The sequence below is a fragment of the Leucoraja erinacea genome, chromosome 17 (genome assembly GCF_028641065.1).
Source record: "Leucoraja erinacea ecotype New England chromosome 17, Leri_hhj_1, whole genome shotgun sequence".
NCBI lineage: Eukaryota > Metazoa > Chordata > Chondrichthyes > Rajiformes > Rajidae > Leucoraja > Leucoraja erinaceus.
The window spans coordinates 4,628,934-4,649,805 of record NC_073393.1 but is presented as its reverse complement, the minus strand read 5'-3'; the positions used below and the strand labels follow the sequence as shown (position 1 = coordinate 4,649,805).

Below are 20,872 nucleotides of genomic sequence, written 5' to 3'. Positions count from 1 at the left end.
TGAGCAATTTTCAGGCACCATATCTGAGGAAGGATGTGCTGGCTCTGGAGAGGGTCCAGAGGAGGTTTACAAGAATGATCCCAGGAATGAGAAGGCTAACATATGATGAGTGTTTGACGGCACTGGGCCTGTACTCGCTGGAGTTTAGAAGAATGAGGGGGGATCTCATTGAAACTTGCCGAATAGTGAACGGCTTGGATAGAGTGGATGTGGAGAGGATGTTTCCACTAGTGGGAGAGTCTAGGACCAGAGGTCGTCGACTCAGAATGAAAGGACATTCATTTAAGGAGATGAGGAGGAATTTCTCTGGATACTTTCAAGCGAGAGCTAGATAGGGCTTTAAAGATAGCGGAGTCAGGGGATATGGGGAGAAGGCAGGAACGGGATACTGATTGGGGATGATCAGCCATGATCACATTGAATGGCGGTGCTGGCTCGAAGGGCCGAATGGCCTAGTAGTCCTGCACCTATTGTCTATTTAGTCAGAGGATGGTGAATCTGTGGAATTCTTTGCCACAGAAGCCTGTGGAGGCCAAGTCAGTGGATATTTTTAAGATGGAGATATAGATTCTAGATCAGTGCGGGTGTCAGAGGTCAAAGGCAGGAGAATGGGGTTAGGAGGGATTGAATGGTGGAATAGACTTGATGGGCCGAACGGCCTAATTCTGCTGCTGGATCTTGTGGTCCTCCCACTGGTCCTCCGGCCAGGCTCGGCGCTCCTTGGTGCCGCCGCCATCACTGTCGGGGGCGCGCATGCACCGGGAGCGCGCCTCCACCGCCACTATCGGGGGCGCGCCTCCACCGCCGCTATCGGGGGCGCGCATGCACCGTCAGTGCGCGCATGCACCGTCAGTGCTATCGGGGGCGCGCATGCACCGTCGCCGCATGCACCATCACTATATAGGGGGCGCGCCTCCACTGCCACTATCGGGGGCGCGCCTCCACTATCGGGGGCGCGCTTCCCCACCGCCTGTACTATCGGGGGGCGCGCATCCACCGCCGCCATCACTGTCGGGAGCGCGCATCCACCGCCGCCATCACTGTCGGGAGCGCGCATCCACCGCCGCCATCATTGTCGGGGGCGCGCTTCCACCGCCTGTACCATCGGGGGCGCGCATCCACAATGGGAAGCCATCACTGTCGGGAGGGTCGCGCATCCCCCCCCCCGCCATCACTGAGACGGGAGCCCGCGCCCGGCCCACCGCCGCCGAACCCCCTCACTGTCGGGGGGCGCGCCTCCACCGCCATTGCCATCGCCGCCCGCGCACAGACAGACAGACAGACAGACAGACAATGGGAAGGAAACACAAGAAGGGTGGGTGCAGGGTCACAAGTCGGTGCAAGGTCACGGGGCCCAGGGTGAGGGTGGGTGCGCTCCCCCCCCCCAGGGTCCGGGTGGGTGCGGCACCGAGACCCCCGGGTGGGTGCGGGGTCCAGGGTGGGTGCCCCGCCAGGGTGGGTGCGCACTGGGTGGGTGCCCTCCCCTCCCCACAGGTTGGCGGGCCCGGGCTCGCTGGGTGGACGAGGAGGGTGAAGGGTCCAGGGTGGGTGCGGGGTGGGTGGGTGCTGGGTCCAGGGTGGGTGCGGGGTCCAGGGTGGGTGGGGGGTCCAGGGTGGGGTGTGCAGGGTCGGGGTCAGGGGTGGGTGCAGGGTCCAGGGTGGGTGCAGGGTCAGGGTGGGTGCAGGGTCACTGGGTGGGGTGGGTGCAGGGTCCAGGGTGGGTGCAGGGTCCAGGGTGGGTGCAGGGTCCAGGGTGGGTGCAGGGTCACTGGGTGGGTGCAGGGTCACTGGGTGGGTGCAGGGTCACTGGGTGGGTGCAGGGTCCAGGGTGGGTGCAGGGTCCAGGGTGGGTGCAGGTCCACTGGGTGGGGGGTCCAGGGTGGGTGCGGGGTCACTGGGTGGGGGTGCGGGGTCCCTGGGTGGGTGGGGTGGGTGCAGGGTCCAGGGTGGGTGCGGGGTCACTGGGGGTGGGTGCAGGGTCACTGGGTGGGTGCAGGGTGCAGGGTCACGGGGTGGGTGGGTGCGGGGTCCAGTGGTTGCAGGCCACCTTTGGGTGCAGGTCCAGGGTGCAGAACGGGGTCCAGGGTGGGTGCAGGGTCCAGGGTGGGTGCAGGGCCCTGGGTGGGTGGGGTCCAGGGTGGGTGCAGGGTCCAGGGTGGGTGCAGGGTCACTGGGTGGGTGCAGGGGTCCAGGGTGGGTGCGGGGTCCAGGGTGGGTGCAGAGTCACAGGGTGGGTGGGTGGGTGGGTGCGGGGTCCAGATGGATTGCGGGGTCAGGGTGACAGGGTCACTGTAATCCAGGGTCCAGGGTATCATTATCCAGGGTGGGTGCAGGGTCCAGGGTGGGTGCAGGGTCCAGGGTGGGTGCAGGGTCACTGGGTGGGTCCAGGGTGGGTGCAGGGTCCAGGGTGGGTGCAGTGTCACTGGGTGGTTGCAGGCCACCTTTGCAGGTGCAGAACGCCTGGCTGGAGAGTAGGTGCAGGGCCCTGGGAGGGTGGGTCCTGGGCCCTCAGACGATGGGTGGGAGCACGGCTACTGGCTGTCGGGTGGGTGCAGAGCAGCAGGGTGGTGGGTGGGTGGTAGCCAGATGGATTACCATGACAGGACTGCTGTAATCCGGTCATATCATTATCCTGGGGTGGAGACCCTCCAGCTTGGCAGAGCGAGTTCCATCAAATTGTAACTGTACGACAAATACAGTATCTTTCTAGTTGTGGGAAGGAACTGCAGATAATGGTTTAAACTGAAGATAGACACAATTCTCTGTGTGCTTTCAAGAGAGAGAGTTGGATAGAGCTCTTAAAGATAGCGAAGTCAAGGGATATGGGGGAGAAGGCAGGAATGGGGTACTGAATGTGGATCATCAGCCATGATCACAGTGAATGGCGGTGCTGGCTCGAAGGGCCAAATGGCCTACTGCACCTATTGTCTATTGTCTAAAAGCTGGAGTAACTCAGCAGGACAGGCAGCATCTCTGGAGAGAAGGAATGGGTGACGTTTTGGGTCTAGTCTGAAGAAGGATCCGAAACGTCACCCATTCCTTCTCTCCAGAGAAGTTGCCTGTCCCGCTGAGTTACTCCAGCTTTTTGTGTCTATCTTCATATCCTTCTATTTGACATTTCAGGGTGCCATTAATAAATTTTTCTTGGCCTCACTCCTCCCAAACCTCTTGCCGTCGGTGCAGTTACTCGTCGCGGGAGATTTTGAATGAGTGTCTTTGTTCGGAACTTTACTACAGTGTGAAAGAATACACAAGGTTCTAAGTGCCTGAGGCTTCTAGGGTCAGTTGTCAGTGCTTGCAGCAGTCCAACTCGATGGTTCCAATGCAGAGTAGCTATGTTTCAATCGGAGTTCAATAGTTACTTTATTGTCTTGTGTATCTGGATAGGTGAAATGCTTTGTTTTGCATACAGTCCAGTAAAACCAATCACTCTGTGTCACAGTGGTAGATTTGCTGCCTTAAGGGCCTGTCGCATTGTACGAGGTAATTCAAGAGTTCTCCCGCGTTGTCCCCTGATTCGAACTCGGAGAATGTCCGGAAGAGTTTGTGGATGTCTCGTAGAGGCTCGTACGAGTACAAAGTAACAATTTATTTCATCACGAGTATTTTTTTACTCGTGGACATTTTTCACAGTGTTGAAAAAAGTCACGAGTTTACCGGATTTCTCAAGTACCTACCGTTACTCGTACGAACCGCTACGAGACATCCACGAACTCCTACAGACCCACTACGAACATTCTCCAAGTTCGAATCAGGGGAAAACTCGGGAGATATTGTGGGCAGAAGGGCCTGTTTCTGTGCTGTTCTTTTTTGAATGTTTGAAGTGCTAAACTTGTACCATGACCTACTGTAATGTTTGCTAAACAGAAGCATTGCTCCTATTCCCAATGCTCTGCATTGCTTTATGTCTCCCTGATGCATAAAACATTCTATATCTTGTCTTCACACTCCAACCCCCTGCTGCACTTGTGTTTTTTTTTCAGGATACACAGATAAGCCTTTAAAGCTGGTGCTTAAAGTGGGTGGAAGCGAGATAACAGAATTGTCGACGGCGAGTTTGGGTCATGACTCCAGTATAAATGAAGAGAAATACGATCATGATAAACACAAGGAGAAAAAGAAGAAAAAGAAAAAGAAGACTGAAAAGGAGAAACGTACAACTCCCGATGAGCGGAAAAGGAGAAAGGTATGGAGATACAGCAGAAAGATATTGTGCTGATGCACAGCTTTATATAAAGATTTTTAAAAAAACAAATGGGGTTTATCTTACAATGAACCCAAAACATACGTCTGACTGACCAAGCATCCTAAAGACTCGGTGCATCTAATAGAACCGTTTGTTTGTTTGTTGAATACGTTTTTTTGTGTTTTTTTCAACAATCCCACCACCATAATACAACACAAACATATATATTCTTAATAAACTACTGTACAATTATCTTACACTCCTTGTCAAGGATGCATTCAACACCCTGCGGAGCCCAGCGGTCCCGGAACTCCCTCAGGGTGCCCGTAGACAGGGCGTATTCCCTTTCTAACCCCACCCGGGCACGGATGTAAACCCCGGAAAAGGGGCAGGCCGTCGGCTCGGGTAAAGCCCTCCACCGCCTGGCGCCGTGAATCGCGGAAGGCCAGCTTGGCCAGGCCCAGGAGCAACCCAACCAGGACATCTTCAGCCCTACCCTCTCCCCTATGCACAGGGTGTCCAACGATGAGGATGGTGGGTGAGAAGTGCAGCCAGAAGGCAAGGAGCAGCCCCTTTAGGTATTCAAACAGTGGCTGCAGTCTCACGCACTCCATGTACACGTGGTACACAGACTCTTCCAGCCTGCAAAAGCTGGCGAGTCTGTGAACCGCGAGAGAAACAGGTTGCAGGGAACACCTCGGTGCAAAACCCTCCACCCCAGGTCCCCAATTTGTTGAATACGTTAGGGGGGAAGACAAAGGAGGACCCGGCGTGGGGGAACCGCCGTGAGGTGGAGTGGTGAAGAATAAAGGAAGACCTTGAGTGGGGGAAATGCCAAGAACTAAGGGAACGTGTTAAAAATGGTTTGGGTAAAATGGAATACTTTGTAACATTGTCGCACCCTTTACATGGTGACTTTGCATACCTTGGGTGTGCAATACAAAGAATATCACTGTGACTTGTCACAGCATCTCTGGAGAAAAATAAGTGAAAAAGAATAGGTGAATCAATCATCCGCAAACTTGGAGATGTTGCATTTAATTCCTTCGTCTAAATCGTTGATAAATATTTTAAATTACTTCTTCTTGCGTATGGTGTGCACAGCCTAAAGTTGTAGATCAACTTGTTCTATTTAATCTTTTGCTTGTGCACCTTTGGTTGATTGCATTAGTGGAAACAGGGTGGACCATGTGAAGGTTGTAATCTCCCACCCTTTTAAATAACTGGGGTCCCAGCACCGAGCTTTGGGGCACCTCACTAGTCACTGCCTGCCATTCTGAAAAGGACCCGTTCATTATAACTCTTTGCTTCCTGTCTGCCAACTAGTTCTCCATCCATGGTAATACCCTACCCCCAATACGATATGCTCTAATTTTGCACGCTAATCTCTTGTGTACAGAGTCAGTGTGGCGGACACTAAAAGTTATATCTTATGGTGTATAAAATCATGAGAGGAATAGATCGGGTAGATGCACAGTCTCTTGCCCAGAGTAGGGGAATCAAGGATCAGAGGACATAGGTTCAAGGTGAAGAGGAAAAGATTTAATAGGAGTCTGAGGGGGATCTTTTTCACACAAAGGGTTGGTGGGTGTATGGACTGAGCTGCCAGAGTAGGTAGTTGAGGCTGGGATTATCCCAACGTTTAAGAAACAGTTAGGCAGGTACATGGATAGGACAGGTTTGGAGGGATATGGACCAAACGCAGGCAGGTGGGACTCATATAACTGGGACATGTTGGCCGGTGTGGGTAAGTTGGGCCGAAGGGCCTGTTTCCACGCTGTATCACCCTATGACTCTATGAGATAATAAAGTATCAAAAGTATTATAATTAAAGCCTTGGGGAAACAAATGGAGATGAAATAATTGAATGTAATCAAATATTTGCCCCTCTCAGGATGAAAAGAAAAGACGGGAGAAGGAGCCTTCTGCGAGTGAACGGGAAGAGGAGGAAAGAAGCCGATCTCCTGCCCGGTTTGAAATGCCACAAGAACGACACATGGTCTCTCCTTTAATAAAGGTGGAAGGTGAGTCTTTGATGTTTGATTACCTCAGTAATACATTTTAATTTCTGCATTGACTTTTTCAATGTTGCATTTATTCAATTAAATCAATTATTTTTAATAAATAAATTATTGATATTTGGAGAAAATATAGTTAATTTTGAGCAACTGATTACATAATTTTAGATGTTTAAGAAGGAACTGCAGATGCTGGAAAATCGAAGGTTGACAAAAATGCTGGAGAAACTAAGCGGGTGAGGCAGCATCTATGGGCGAAGGAAGCCATTTCCTTCGCTCCATTGATGCTGCCTCACGCGCTGAGTTTCTCCTGCATTTTTGTCTACCACATAATTTTATATATCTTTATTGATGATCTTTCATCTTTATGAGGATGCCAATACACTAAAACTCTGATACTGCACGATCCAACGATTTTGAAATCCCATTATTGCAACATCTGGTTCACTGGGAAATGTTTTCCAACTTCCGTTCCATTCTCCTCCTCACCCGGTTCTCAAACTCGCTTTCTTTTTACCGCTATCTTGCTAGTCATGCTCCCTTTCCCATCACGACTACCCCAGTTCCTGCACTCGCTCTAACTCACCCAGAGCCTAGAATCCTGCTCTCATTCCCATTCATCGGGGATCTGGTTCCTGAGCCCCTTCTCCACTCACCTGGGAATTTGTTCATTCACACGGAATACTCTTCCTTCCTGTGCTCCCTGTTTATTCACTAGAGAGTCTGTTTCCATACTCCCTCTAATGGGGGCAACAGTAGAGCTGCTGCCTTACAGCGCCAGTGGCCCAGGTTCGATCCCGGCTACGGGTGCCATCTGTATGGTGTTTGTACGTTTTCCCTGTGACCACGGGGTGCAAACGCCACACAGACAATACCCGAGGTCGGGATCGAACCCGTGTCTCTGGGGCTATGAAGCTGCGGCTCTACCAGCTGTGCCACTGTGCCGCCCGAGTTGTTGGATAGACTTGGATTGTTTTCTCTGGAGGTTGAGGGGAGACCTGATAGAAGAATATAAAATGATGAGAGGCAGAGATCGGGTAGACAGTCAGGACCTGTTTCCCAGTGTGGAAACATCAAAGACTAGAGAGCGTAGCCTTAAAGTGATACGGGAAAAGTTCGAACGAGATATGCCGAGCAATTTTTTTAACACTGAGGATGCTGGGTGCTGAAGGTTATTGGAGGCAGGTACTATAGCGGTGTTAAAGAGGCTTTTAAATGGGCACATGGATATGGAGGAATATGGATTATGTGCAGGCAAATGAAATTAGTTTTTCATAGACAATAGACAATAGGTGCAGGAATAGACCATTTGGCCCTTCGAGTCAGCACCGCCATTCAATGTGATAATGGCTGATCATCCCCAATCAGTATCCCGTTCCTGCCTTCTCCCCATATCCCCTGACTCTGCTATTTGGCATCATGTTCGGCACAGACATTGTGGGCCTGTTCTTATGCTGTACTTTTCTATGTTATACCAGTGTAACAGCTAAAAAAAAAGTAAATTATTAGTAAAAGTGGAAATAATATGCAGTTGAGATATTGATGGGGTAACATCCAAAAAGCCTGTAAAATGTAAGATCTTCCTGCAGGAACAAGAAGCTGAAGTAAAGATCTCAGCTTCTAAATTCAGAGAGTATAAACCGCTATCCAGTCTTTCTGATAAGAAAAGGAATAGGTGACGTTTATGTGTCAATTTGGAGACCAAAAACTTCTTCAGACCCCCTGAAGACGTTTGACGCGAAAACATCATTCGCTATTCTCCCCCTTTTCCTCCATTTATCCAGAGATGCAGTCTCTGCCCGACCCCCCCAGCTTAGTGAGTTACTGCCAGCTTTTTGTAAATCTATATAGTCGCTATAAAAGGACCAGCTTCTGCAGTTTGCCTTCCTACACTGCCTGTAAAATGTGTGTGCCACCATTGCCCTGAGCGTACAGGATTATTACAGTTTAACTGCACTGGGAAATTGCTTATTTTCAAGAGTTCAAGAGAGTTTTATTGTCATGTGTCCCTGATAGGACAATGAAATTCTTGCTTTGCTTTAGCACACCAGAACATAGTAGGCATGAATACAGAACAGATCAGTGTGTCCATATACCATTGCATAAATATATACACACATGAATAATTCAACTGATAAAAGTGCAAATAAACAGATTATTTGCTATTAATGTTCAGAGTTTTGTCCGAGCCAAGTTTAATAGCCTGATGGCTGTGGGGAAGAAGCTGTTCCTGAACCTGGTCGTTGCAGTCTTCAGGCTCCTGGACCTTCTACCTGAAGGTAGTGGGGAGATGAGTGTGTGGCCAGGATGGTGTGGGTCCTTGATGATACTGCCAGCCTTTTTGAGGCAGCGACTGCGATAGATCCCCTCGATGGACGGGAGGTCAGAGCCGATGATGGACTGGGCAGTGTTTACCACTTTTTGTAGTCTTTTCCTCTCCAGGGCGCTCAAGTTGCCGAACCAAGCCACGATGCAACCGGTCAGCATGCTCTCTACTGAGCACCTGTAGAAGTTAGAGAGAGTCCTCCTTGACAAACCGACTCTCCGTAATCTTAGGAAGTAGAGACGCTGATGTGCTTTCTTTATGATTGCATCAGTGTTCTCGGACCAGGAGAGATCTTCAGAGATGTGCACGCCCAGGAATTTGAAGCTCTTGACTCTGACTCTGGGCACTGTCTACATCAAACCAATGCCTGTCATTTTTTTCAACATTTAATCCTGTTCACCCTGGCAGTCACAGAAACTGCCATGAACAACGCCTTTCCAGCTAATAGTGCCTGTATTGGCCATTGGGAAAGTAATGTAGTTTTGTTCTGTACAACTACTGCTTAGTGTCCATCATGTGGAATTTTGAGCAACACTCCAACTCTCTTTTCGTTTGCTTATGAAATTGGCTTTCAGTATCTTTTCCAATGAAAATGTCCCTCCCAACCTCTTCGCTTAATCCTTTCGCAATGACTTTAAATCCAAGGTTTCAAAAAGCAAGGATAGATCAAATGTGTGGGAAGGAACTGCAGATGTTGGTTTACACCGAAGATAGACACAAAATGCTGGAGTAACTCAGCGGAGCAGGCAGGGTCTCTGGAGAGAAGGAAATGGGTGAAGTTTCAGATCAAAATAGGGTCTCGGCCCTAAATGTCACCCATTCCTTCTCTCCACAGACGTAGCTTGTCCCGCTGAGTTACTCTAGCGTTTTGTGTCTAAGGTTAGATTGAAACTGCTTTTTCATCAGGATTTAGAAAGTTCTGATTTACTTTTTAACCATAAACCTTTCTTGCTAACTTGTTTTCTTTTCTTTTCTCAAAGAACATCAAACTCCTTTCCAAGAATTGCTCTACCAACTTTTACGACAACTTCAGAGGCAAGTACTAACTGCTGAAAAATGTTGTTTGTTGGATGAGGAGAATAATTTGGGAGTGCTCCGAAGACCTGTTCATTATTTAATTATACTTTTGAGAAGCATATGCTGTCTTCATTTAAAAAAAATTTGGCTTGCATAGTAAAAATATGGACATTTTCAAACATTATTTGGCGAACGGGCCTAACTTATTGGAGAGCTTGTGGTTAAGTCGTATCTTGATTTCTCTGTTCCAAGTCTTAGCTTGCCTAGTTTTAAAGATCAGTAACTTAAAATGCAAACTCTTTTATTCATGTTTTGCAATAAAAATGACGATTTTGAACATGCTTCTCTTAAAAACGATTGATAGACCAGAATTGTTAACATTATTTTGGTTTGTCTATTTTAAATGGAAGATATTTTAGACTTCATTCAGTTTGCGTATCTGGGTCATCAAAACATATTGTTGAGATGAGATCAAGTTTTGAGATTTTTATGTAGTCCATGTACATGGGCCAATGGCATTGTTTCATAAAAGGTTTTTCAGATTCTCACTTTGCATTCTTACAGGAAAGACCCCAATGCATTTTTTTCATTCCCAGTTACTGATTTTATCGCCCCTGGATACTCACTGATCATTAAGCAGCCAATGGACTTCAGTTCAATGAAAGAGAAGGTGAAGAAAAATGAGTATCAGAACCTTGAGGAATTAAAGGTACTGTCATAAAAATATTGGCTCCATATTTAGCTTAACATAGAGATATAGTGTGATAACAGGTCCTTCAGCCCACCGAGTCTTAGCCGACCAACCTGTACACCTTGATCTATGTTATCCCAGTTCTGCATCCTACAAACCAGGGACAATGTACAGAGGGCTGATTAACCTACAAACCCGCACGCCTTTGGGGATGTAGGCCTGGAGAAAACACACACGGTCGTTGGGAGAGCCGTGCAAACTCCGTATGGACAGCACCCGTAGTCGGGATCGAACACGGGCTCTGGCGCTGTACGGCAGCAACTCTGCCGCTGCACTGCACCACCGTGCTGTCCAATTTGATTCAAACTAAATATTGGGGAAAAAAATCTGTCCACTTTCGAATTCACAGATGCAGCTACTGTTAAATTATGAAACAGATTGAGACAAGAAAGCAAATAATATCCAGAACGGAGATTTAGATAATTTAGAACAGAGATGAGGAAACACCTTTTCACACAGAGTTATGAGTCTGTGGAATTCTCTGCCTCAGAGGGCAGTGGAGGCCAGTTTTCTGGATACTTTCAAGAGAGAGCTAGTTAGGGCTCTTAAAGATAGTGGAGTCAGGGGATATGGGGAGAAGGCAGGAATGGGGTACTGATTGGAGATGCTCAGCCATGATCACATTGAATGGCGGTGTTGGCTCGAAGGGCCGAATGGCCTACTCCTACACCTATTGTCTATTATCTATTGTCTATCATTTACCACAGATAAATATAGAAATCCTAAATTGCACTTTGGGCATATCTAAGATGTATTTATGAGCCGTCTTCTTTAGCATTATATTTCAGTGATGAATGGCTCAAATATTTATGAATTTTTCTCACTATACAAAGGAAATCCAGGTGAGGTTTTAACGGTGAGCTGCACTGCAACTACTGTCTAGCAGTTAGTCGCTATATAATAATTCTCATTTAGTTTGGAGATACCATCTGACCAGTGAGCCTTGTATACCAACACTATCCTACACACACTAAGGATAATTTACTATTTTACCAAAGCCAATTAACCCTACAAACCTGTACCTTTTGGAGCGTGGGAGGAAACCGGAGCACCCGGAGAAAACCCACGCAGTTCATGGGGAGAACATACAAACTCCGTACAGACAGCACCTGTAGTCAGGATCAAACCTGGGTCTCTGACGCTGGGAGGCAGCAACTCTGCTGCTGCACCACTGTGCCACCCTTAATTGTATGTGAATTATAATAATATTTAAAATGATTCAAGAATGAAGAGGAGATTCACCAGGTTATTGGCTAGATTGGAACATTTAGTTTTGGGAGGTTTATGCAGGCTGGGCTTGCTTTCTTGAGGGAAGGAGTCTGAGGGGCCAAACACAAGCAAGTGGGACTAGCGTCAATGTGTGTCCTGGCTGGCATGGACAGATTAGACAAAAGGGTATGTTTCCAAGCTGCATGCTCTCCCTAGTCATACTTGTTTCATTGCCATCATGCCGAGTTTCACCTTTTCCTACTCCTGGAGTTGTACAGTGTGGAAGCAGGCCCCTTGGCCCAACTTGCCCACACTAACCAACATGTCCCATCTATAGGGGGTTACATAAAAAAGCTGGAGAACTTTTTTTACACAGCATCGGTGGAGGATAGGCAACGTTTTGGGGCAAACCCTGCTGGATCGGAGGAAGGGGGGTGGTGGGGAGCAAGGTTTAAGCCAGAATTTAGGGGATGGGAGGAGACAGGGGGGGCATGAGGAAGGGAGGACAGCAAGGACTTTGGGAGAATTCGATGTTCATACCAGGGCCAAACCCCCAGGAAGGTGGGTGCAAGTCCTCCAATGGGACACACAAAAAAAGCATGGAAAAACTCAGCGGTCTCGGAAGAAGGGTTTTGGGCCCGAGCCACGTTGGAGGTCAGCTTGGTTATTCCGGACCGAGCGGAGGTGTCGGCGAAACGATCACCCAACCTCCGCTTGGTCTCACCGATATAGATCTGCTGACATCTAGAGCAGCGGACGCAATAGATGAGGTTGGAAGAGATGCAGGTAAACCTCTGTCGCACCTGGAACGATTGCTTGGGTCCTTGAACGGAGTCGAGGGGGGAGGTAAAGGGACCCATCTATGGACATATACTTGTCCCACCTACCTGGGTTTGGCCCATATCCCTCCAAACCTGTCCTATCCATGTCCCTGTCTAAATATTTCTTAAACCTTGCTCAACTTCCTCCTCCAGCAGTTCGTTCCATACATCCACCACCCTTTGTGTAAAAAAAAAAAAAAAAAAAAAATTACTCCTCAGGTTCCTATTAAATCTTTCCCCCCTCACTTTAAACCTTTGTCCTCTGGTTCTTATACTTGTGAACAAATTTGACCTGTAGCCATCTGTAAGAACAGAATCTGTTGGTTACCCAGTGACAGGCTAAATACCACAACAGAGCTAGATCAATGTAGACAATCCTCTTTGTTGTCCGTGACAAGATTCATCAGTCCATCACTGAAACAAAATCTGTATCTTATGCCAAATGTCTGATGTTGAATTCATTGTTCGTACATTGGCAATGCTGAGGTAAGTTAGGTGGTATTGACAAAATATGATCATCTTAAACATAAGCAATGCTTCAATGGTATTCACGCGACCTCTGGTTCTGAACACCAGGGTTATGTCTGCAAATAGCGAGAGTTGAAACACGAGTAGTTTGGAAGTTTATTTACTATTTCTGTCGATTCTGTTCATTGCAAACCTGTTTTATATCATATCCATTTGGAGGAGAAGGCGTTTATTTCTTAGTTACTGAAGAAAGATTCTTCCAGTCTTTTGAAGACTCCATTTCTTCAAAAGGAGCCAGCTTCACTTGTTGCTATGAGCTATTTGTGATGTTGTTACATCTTCATTAAATAGTATTGTCTTCCACTGGACCTTGTGTAAAGTCATCAAATGTGTACAAGAATATATTGATCAGTACTGGTACTGATGTGGCCCTTGTGGCTAAGGGGATTAGGGGGTACGGAGAGAAGGCAGGTACAGGATACTGAGTTGGATGATCAGCCATGATCATATTGAATGGCGGTGCAGGCTCGAAGGGCCTACTCCTGCACCTATTTTCTATGATTCTAAGGTAGCAGAATAAAGTAGTTGGTGTAATAATAATATTTAGATCCAAGATTCTGTAATAAATATTTATTTTACAGGGAGATTTTAAAACGATGTGTGAAAATGCCATGACCTATAACAGGCCGGATACCATTTATTACAAAGCTGCAAGAAAGTTGTTACACTCAGGGATGAAAATTCTCAGCCAGGTAAGAGGACCGAACATTGAAATAAGTGGCATCTCGCATCCTACCTGTATTTGATTTACGCATTTTTCTTAAACTTTGACCCCTGGTTCTGGACTCTCCCAACATCGGGAACATTTTTCCTACATCTAGCCTAAACAGTCCCTTAAGAATGTTATATGTTTCTATATGACATCCTCTCATCCTTCTACATTCCAGTGAATATGCTGTAGGCCCAGTCAAAGTTATCTACACTTTGACTCCTCCAGAGCAAATGCGGTGAATATTTTTAGATACTAGGAAAAGGTGCCTGGAAGAATGTGAATGAAGTAACATTTATGATTGAGTAGTTATATGGACGGGAAGGGAATTGAAGGTTATGGTGTGAGCGCAGGTATATGGGACTAGGGGAGAATATGTGTTCGGCACGGACTAGAAGGGTCGAGATGGCCTGTTTCCGTGCTGTAATTGTTATATGGTTATATGAGTACGAATTTCTAAGAATAAAATTAAACACCATATTCTACATTACCACCAGAATAGACCACAAAATAGAATGAAGATAGACACACGATTCTGGAGTAATTCAGCGGGACAGGCAGCATTTCTGGAGAGAAGGAATGGCTGACCTTATGGGTCGATACCCTTCTTCAGACTGAAGAAGTTTCAACCCGAAACATCACCCCATTCCTTCTCTCCAGAAATGCTGCCTGTCCCGCTGAATTACTCCTCAGCATTTGTTGTTTATCTTCGGTTTAAACCAGCATCTGCAGTTCCTTCCTGCACAAAATAGAATGAATTCAGTCTCCTATTGGTATTTCAATTCTTTATCTTTGGGCCATTGATTGTGACACTAATTATTCGGGGTGGCGAATGATGAGTAACGAATGGTTATTTTCTCAGGAGAAGATCCAGAGTCTGAAGCACAGTATAGATTTCATGCAGGATCTAGAGAAATCCCACAAGCACGGAGAGAAGCTGAGATCGGGAGAGGGCAGTGGGGAACACAGGAAAGATGACATGGATACCACGTGGAATACGATGAAAAATGAAGGAACAAGAACAGCTGATCAGAAGAATGAAGATAGAAGGTAATGGTGTTGTGAAAACTGTGTGTTACCTCCAAAATGTATGGAAAGCCTTATATGTTATGGAGGAAAACATCCCTATCCACCTAGTTTGAATGTAAGGGACTTGTACAGTACTGTTGCCGTAGTGGCGCAGCGGTAGAGCTACTGCCTCACAGCGCCAGAGACCCGGATTCAACTCTGACTTCGGGTGCTATCATTGTGTGAAGTTTACATGTTCTTCCCTGTGACCACGTGGGTTTTCTCCGGGTGCTCCGGTCTCCTCCCACATCCCAAAGATCTGCCGGTCCGCAGGTTAAACGGCTCGATTGTATTGAATCATGTATTGTCTTTCTGCTGATTGGATAGCACGCAACATAAGCGTTTCATTTGTAACCGCAGTACACGTGACAGTAAACTAAACTAATTATTCTCTGTAAATTGCCCTAGGATGGCAAAGGGGATAACATAGAACTAGTGTGAATGGCTGGTCGATGGTGGACTCAGTGGACCGAAGGCCTGTTTCCATGATGTATCTCGAATATAAACTAAACTAAAATTACTGAATTTTAAAATAAGGAGTGGCTCATCCATGATAGCTTTTAACTCGTTCAACAGTTTTGTCCCAAAACATTTCTTAAGACGGTTCCTGATTTATTTTGAGAAGGGGTCTTGCAATTTGATGGAAGTACCTTTGCTGGAAATCTCCATTGCGCCTTTAGTCCCAGTAATACTGTATCAGTGTTTCGATAGGAATTAATGCCAGCGAAATCTGACCATACAGTATTAATAAGCACTTTAGGCTTCTTGGGCCATAACAGTTGCCTGAGTGTTCCTTAAGCATTGGAATGTAATGAAATGCAGTGTGTAATACAAATAGCCTAATTGTTACATCATGCAGTAAAATTAGTCTGAGAACCCTCAGTGTTCCCGTTTCGTACCTCACACTTGCCCATTTGGATGAGGTACGAGTGGACTCTGAGTAACCGTGAAGCAAAGATACTAGCTGCGAAGCTTTTAACTCAGCAGCTGAAGAATAGTTAGAGGAACGCGCAGAATAAAATAGACACAAAATGCTGGAGTAACTCAGCAGGGCAGGCAGCATCCCTGGAGAGAAGGAATGGGTGACGATTCGCTTCGAGGCCCTTCTTCAGACCAGTTGGGACAGAATAAAATGATGGATTTGACTTTATTACTGACTACTTTAACATATCGGTGAAACTCAGCGGGTGAGGCCGCATCTATGGAGCGAAGGAATAGGCGACGTTTCGGGTCTCGACCCGAAACGTCGCCTATTCCTTCGCTCCATAGATGCTGCCTCACCCGCTGAGTTTCTCCAGCACTTTTGTCTACCGTTGATTTTTAAAGCATCTGCAGTTCTTAAACTTTAATATATCGTCTGATTTCATATGCGAAATAATTGTTTGGGCCTTAATATTTATTATATAGCTACAGGGAATTAAAAAAAAAAGATTTAAAAAAAAAATCATTCATATATTATGTACTAAATTGAAAGTTTAACGGTTCTGCAATTCAATTTTTACCCTAAAGCGGAATGAAATACGGGGCTGTGTTTCAATGCTGTGGAGGCCCTGGTGAATTGGTTGTGAAATCAGTGCTTACTTTGTGGTTGCAGTGCCCTGCGCAGGCCAGAAAAGGAGTCGGGGGAGGATCCAGCAAGCAGTGCCAAAACCGTGATCGACAAAGAACTGGAGAAGGTTGACCGTGTTATTGAAGAATCTTCCGGAAAACTCACGCGGCGGAAAATAAACGGCAAGGTAAATCCGAGTGTCGAGTACTGACTTGTGCTTTTAAAAAAAGTTTCTTCTGTATTTAATTTCACGGAAGAGAGCCGCGGCTTCACAGCGTCCGAGACCCGGGTTCGATCCAAACCTCGGCTGTTGTCTAATAATAATAATAATAATATATTTTATTGTCATTGCACATGTGTGCAACGAGATTTGGTATGCAGCTTCCATCCGATGTCATACCTTCAGATCAATGCTGTTCAGGCCCTGGTGAATTGGTTGTGAAATCAGTGCTTACTTTGTGGTTGCAGTGCCCTGCGCAGGCCAGAAAAGGATCTCCCTTGAGGATCCACATAGCAACGCAGTGCCAAATAATAATAAGACCGGGGGGGGGGGGGGGGGGGGGGGGGGGGGGGGGGGTGGGGTGTGATTGGCAGTCACTTACGTTGTTGAGTAGAGTGACAGCCGCCGGAAAAAGCTAAACCCTCGACCGGCTGGTTCGGCAACGGAGAGACCTGTAGCGCCTCCCGCATGGTTGGGGTGAGAGCAGTACCTTGGCGATGCTGAGCGCCCTCCGCAGACAAGCTTGCTTCTGGACAGAATTTCACGGAAGGGAGCGTGGAACACAGCGATCCGAGACCCAATTTCGATCCACCCTCTGCTGTTGTTCTAATAATAGAATAGCATATTTTATTGTCATTGCACATGTGTGCAACGAGATTTGGTATGCAGCTTCCATCCGATGTCATACCTTAAACAACGAATAAAATTTCGATTTAGATACCCCGAGAAACATGATTTATAAAAAGAACAGGAAAACAGTCAAAATGGTCTAAAGTGCAAATGTGTCTGTGCTGGGTCGATGTGCGAGGGAGACAGTTCATGGGGGTGGGGGGGGGGGGGGGGGGGTACTCAGCAGGGCCAGTTCAGAGCAGTGTGTGTGTGTGGAATTTGCACGTCCTCCCTGCGGCCACGTGGGACTCCTCGCGGTGCTCCATTTTCCCCCCTAATCCCAAAGACGTGCGGGTTTGTATGCTAATTGGTCCTCTGTAAATCGCCCCTGGTGGAATAACATGGAACTAGTGTGATTGGGGTTTGGACTCGGTGGGCCGAAGGGCCTGTTCTATGCCCTTTCTATAAACGAAAAAGAAACTTCCTGTTGCTACCATTCACATCAATGTTTGAGTAATGTATCAGTAGTTTTCAATATGGCCTGATGCCGTATCACCACATCCTGGTTAGGAATAATAGAGGGAGAGGGAAATATTCACACGGATAAAATTGTCCAAATTATTTACTTCATTTGCAGTTTGAATTCCAGAGAAGAAAAGTTGATGGGACTACGACCCTGGGAATCCTTAACCCAGTGGAACCTGACATGGGAGGTACGATATAGTCCGAACATTGTAACCGCACTGTCCAATTGTAGGGGGATTGCTGATGATAGACAATAGGTGCAGGAGTAGGCCATTCAGCCCTTTGAGCCAGCACCGCCATTCAATGTGATCATGGCTGATCAACCCCGTTCCTGCCTTCGCCCCATATCCCCTGACTCCACTATCTTTAAGAGCCCTATCCGCTCTCTCTTGAAAGCATCCAGAGAACTGGCCTCCACCGCCCGCTGAGGCAGACTCTCCACTCTCTGTGAAAAAATGTATTTCCTCGTCTCCTTTCTAAATGGCTTACCCCTTATTCTTAAACTGTGGCCCCTGGAACTGGACTCCCCCAACATATCTGAACATGTTTCCTGCCTCCAGCGTGTCCAAACCTTTAACAATCTTATATGTTTCAATAAGATTCCCTCTCATCCTTCTAAACTCCAGAGTACACGAGCCCAGCTGCTTCATTCTCTCAGCATATGACAGTCCCGCCATCCCAGGAATTAACCATGTAAACCTATACTGCACTCCCTCAATAGCAAGAATGTCCTTCCTCAAATTAGGGGACAAAAACTGCACACAATGCTCCAGGTGTGGTCTCACTGGGGCCCTGTACAACTGCAGAAGGACCTCTTTGCTCCTATACTCGACTCCTCTTGTTATAAACCTCCTCTTGTGATGTGAAGTTCAAGTGTATACAACACATTTTTAATTGCTGGTACACAATGCCTTGGATTCAACCTTCAGGCCCAGCGCATCAGGCAGGTTTACAAACACTTGCTCATTCCCGAGCTAGCCACTGCTGTGTGCTTTTGCACCTTTCTCACCAATATTAGGCATCTTTGCCTTCTCGAGCTGAACATTCTTGTACTTGTTATAGTCATCAGTTTCCTGTAACAAATGACTATTATATGTTGATGCGTAACGGGGAGTTGTGAAACACCGGTACTGTAGTGCAGTGGTAGAGCGTGAGGTGATACACCTTGGCAGGACAAATCAAAATAGGACGTACATGGTAAATGGTAGGGAATTGAAGAATGCAGTTGAACAGAGGGATCTGGGTATAACCGTGCATAGTTCCTTGAAGGTGGAATCTCATATAGATAGGGTGGTAAAGAAAGCTTTTGGTATGCTAGCCTTTATAAATCAGAGCATTGAGTATAGAAGCTGGGATGTAATGTTAAAATTGTACAAGGCATTGGTGAGACCAAATCTGGAGTATGGTGTACAATTTTGGTCGCCCAATTATAGGAAGGATGTCAACAAAATAGAGAGAGTACAGAGGAGATTTACTAGAATGTTGCCTGGGTTTCAACAACTAAGTTACAGAGAAAGGTTGAATAAGTTAGGTCTTTATTCTGTGGAGCGCAGAAGGTTAAGGGGGGACTTGATAGAGGTCTTTAAAATGATGAGAGGGATTGACCGAGTTGATGTGGACAAGCTTTTCCCTTTGAGAATAGGGAAGATTCAAACAAGAGGACATGACTTCAGAATTAAGGGACAGAAGTTTAGGGGTAACATGAGGGGGAACTTCTTTACTCAGAGAATGGTAGCGGTGTGGAATGAGCTTCCAGTGGAAGTGGTGGCGGCAGGTTCGTTGGTATCATTTAAAAATAAATTGGATAGGCATATGGATGAGAAGGGAATGGAGGGTTATGGTATGAGTGAAGGCAGGTGGGACTAAGGGAAAATAATTGTTCGGCACGGACTTGTAGGGCCGAGATGGCCTGTTTCCGTGCTGTAATTGTTATATGGTTATATGGTTACAGTTGAGACCTGTTTTTTGTGTGGATCTAAGTTTCAGATGAGCTGGACTGAAAATAAAACATTTTCTTGCGCCTTCAATCAATAGACAAATGACCTCCTTTTCTGAATGTAATCAAAGGCATCGCCTAAATATGAATCAATAAGTCATGGGAGCGGAATTAGACCATTCGACCCATCAACTGTTCCGCCGTTCGATCACGGCTGGTCTATTTGTCCCTCTCAACGCCATTCTCCTGCCTTCTCGCTGTAACTTTGACGCCCTTACTAATCAAGCGCCTATTATTCTCCTCTTTAAAAATACCCAAAGTCTTGGCCTCCACAGCTGTCTTTGGCAATGAATTCCATTGATTCACCACCCTCTAGTGCAATAAATCTCCATTCTAAAGCTACGCCCTTTAATTGTGAGGCTGGGACTCTGATGCTGGGACTCTCCCATTACTGGAAACATCCTTTCCACATCCTTTGTGATACCACGCTCTGTCGATCGTAGCTCATAATCATTTTACTTTATTTGAGCATTTGAACAGTCTTGTTGTTTAGTTTTAGCTTAGAGATACAGCGCGGAAACAGGCCCTTCGGCCCACCGGGTCCGCGCCGATCAGCGATCCCCGCACATTAACACCATCCTACACCCACTAGGGACAATTTTTACATTTACCAAGCCAATTAACCTACAGACCTGTACGTCGTTGGAGTGTGGGGGGAAACCGAAGATCTCGGAGAAAACCAACGCAGGTCACGGGGAGAACGTACAAACAGACAGCACCCGTAGTCAGGATTCGAACCTGGCTCTGGCAGCAACTCTAACGCTGCGCCACCGTGGGACATGCGCTCAGGTTTTGCGTTCGATCTGTGAATCAAGTGTTTATTGTGCTTTATCTTTTCACAGATGTGAATTACTGCCAGGTGAAGCTCGGCATGATGACAGGTAGATTGCAGACTGGTATCAACACTCTCCAGGGATTTAAGGAAGACAAACGTAATAAAGTTATTCCAGGTTTGTGCTGCACATGTTGCTGGAGTTAGTGTTTTTTACCAGTGCTTTGAATCATCTTTAAGAATGGAGACACAAAGAGCAACTGACCACAGAATTAATATTTAAGAAAGAACTGCAGATGCTGGAAAAATCGAAGGTAGACAAAATGTTCCCGATGTTGGGGGAGTCCAGAATCAGGGGGCCGCAGTTTAAGAATAAGGAGTGAGCCATTTAGAACGGAGACGAGGAAACACTTTTTCCTCACAGAGTGGTGAGTCTGTGGAATTCTCTCAGAGGGAGGTGGAGGCCAGTTCTCTGGATGCTTTCAAGAGAGAGCTAGATAGGGCTCTTAAAAATAGCGGAGTCAGGGGATATGGGGAGAAGGCAGGAACAGGGTACTGATTGGGGATG

At 46.7% G+C, this 20,872-nt stretch overlaps 1 protein-coding gene across 1 annotated transcript in view; it reads left to right on the top strand.

Moving 5' to 3' along the window:
• Window positions 1-822: 822 nt before the first annotated feature.
• The window catches only part of brd7 (bromodomain containing 7), a 35,188-nt gene continuing 15,138 nt past the window's right edge, over window positions 823-20,872 (top strand). The window contains exons 1-11 of the mRNA XM_055649081.1: window positions 823-1,222; window positions 1,495-1,544; window positions 3,926-4,186; window positions 6,081-6,210; window positions 9,511-9,565; window positions 10,112-10,256; window positions 13,438-13,548; window positions 14,428-14,615; window positions 16,228-16,369; window positions 17,649-17,724; window positions 20,375-20,482. Of these exons, the coding sequence (XP_055505056.1) occupies window positions 823-1,222; window positions 1,495-1,544; window positions 3,926-4,186; window positions 6,081-6,210; window positions 9,511-9,565; window positions 10,112-10,256; window positions 13,438-13,548; window positions 14,428-14,615; window positions 16,228-16,369; window positions 17,649-17,724; window positions 20,375-20,482 (1,666 nt within the window). The remainder of the gene's footprint in view (window positions 1,223-1,494; window positions 1,545-3,925; window positions 4,187-6,080; window positions 6,211-9,510; window positions 9,566-10,111; window positions 10,257-13,437; window positions 13,549-14,427; window positions 14,616-16,227; window positions 16,370-17,648; window positions 17,725-20,374; window positions 20,483-20,872) is intronic.